This window comes from Condylura cristata, unplaced genomic scaffold, assembly GCF_000260355.1.
Source record: "Condylura cristata isolate star-nosed mole 26May11 unplaced genomic scaffold, ConCri1.0 scaffold00048, whole genome shotgun sequence".
In the NCBI taxonomy this organism is placed as follows: Eukaryota; Metazoa; Chordata; class Mammalia; order Eulipotyphla; family Talpidae; genus Condylura; species Condylura cristata.
Genome location: NW_004567149.1, coordinates 1,679,681 through 1,680,338, shown reverse-complemented (window position 1 = coordinate 1,680,338; position 658 = coordinate 1,679,681). Strand labels below are relative to the sequence as shown.

The 658-nt window shown below is 39.7% G+C and overlaps 1 protein-coding gene across 1 annotated transcript in view; it reads left to right on the top strand.

Annotated features, from left to right (window-relative positions):
• Window positions 1-327, top strand: part of LOC105853172 (zinc finger protein 420-like) — a 2,752-nt gene extending 2,425 nt beyond the window's left edge. Inside the window, 1 exon segment of the mRNA XM_012734160.1 lies at window positions 300-327. Coding sequence (XP_012589614.1) covers window positions 300-327 — 28 coding nt within the window.
• Window positions 328-658: the final 331 nt, after the last annotated feature.

Below are 658 nucleotides of genomic sequence, written 5' to 3'. Positions count from 1 at the left end.
ACCTTACAAATGTAACCAGTGTGACAAAGCCTTTAGGTACTTATCAGACCTGAAGCAACATCAGACAATTCATTCTGGAGAGAAACCCTACAAGTGTAAAGAATGTGGTAAAGCCTTTAACAGGTACTCAACCCGGAACAGACATCAGAAGACCCATATTGGAGAGAAGCCTCACAAATGTAATACATGTGACAAAACCTTTATGTGGTCCTCACATCTGAAGCAACATCAGAGGATTCATTGTGGAGAGACACCTTACAAATGTGAAGAATGTGAGACATCCTTTATGTGTTTTGCAGACCTGAAGCAACATCAGATAATCCATAATGGGAAAGAAACCTTATAAATCCAAATTATGCAATGAAGCCTTTAAATGCTGATCAACCTGAACAAGAAACTCCATACTGGAGAGAAAAATCTTTAAAAAAAAATATAGCGTGACGAAGCTTTTTGCAGTTTCCCAGGCCAGAAGCATTGTTAGAGACTCTACAGTGGAAGGAAACATAAATGTAAATACTGTGAGAAACCCTAGTCTAAACAATGTGGCAAAGCCTGTAAGTGGAAATCATGCCCAGTCACCATCAGAGGAGTCACTAGAGAAACTCCTTACAAATGCAAAAGCTGTAGCAGAACAGTTAGCCAGGGCTTAAGTCTCACT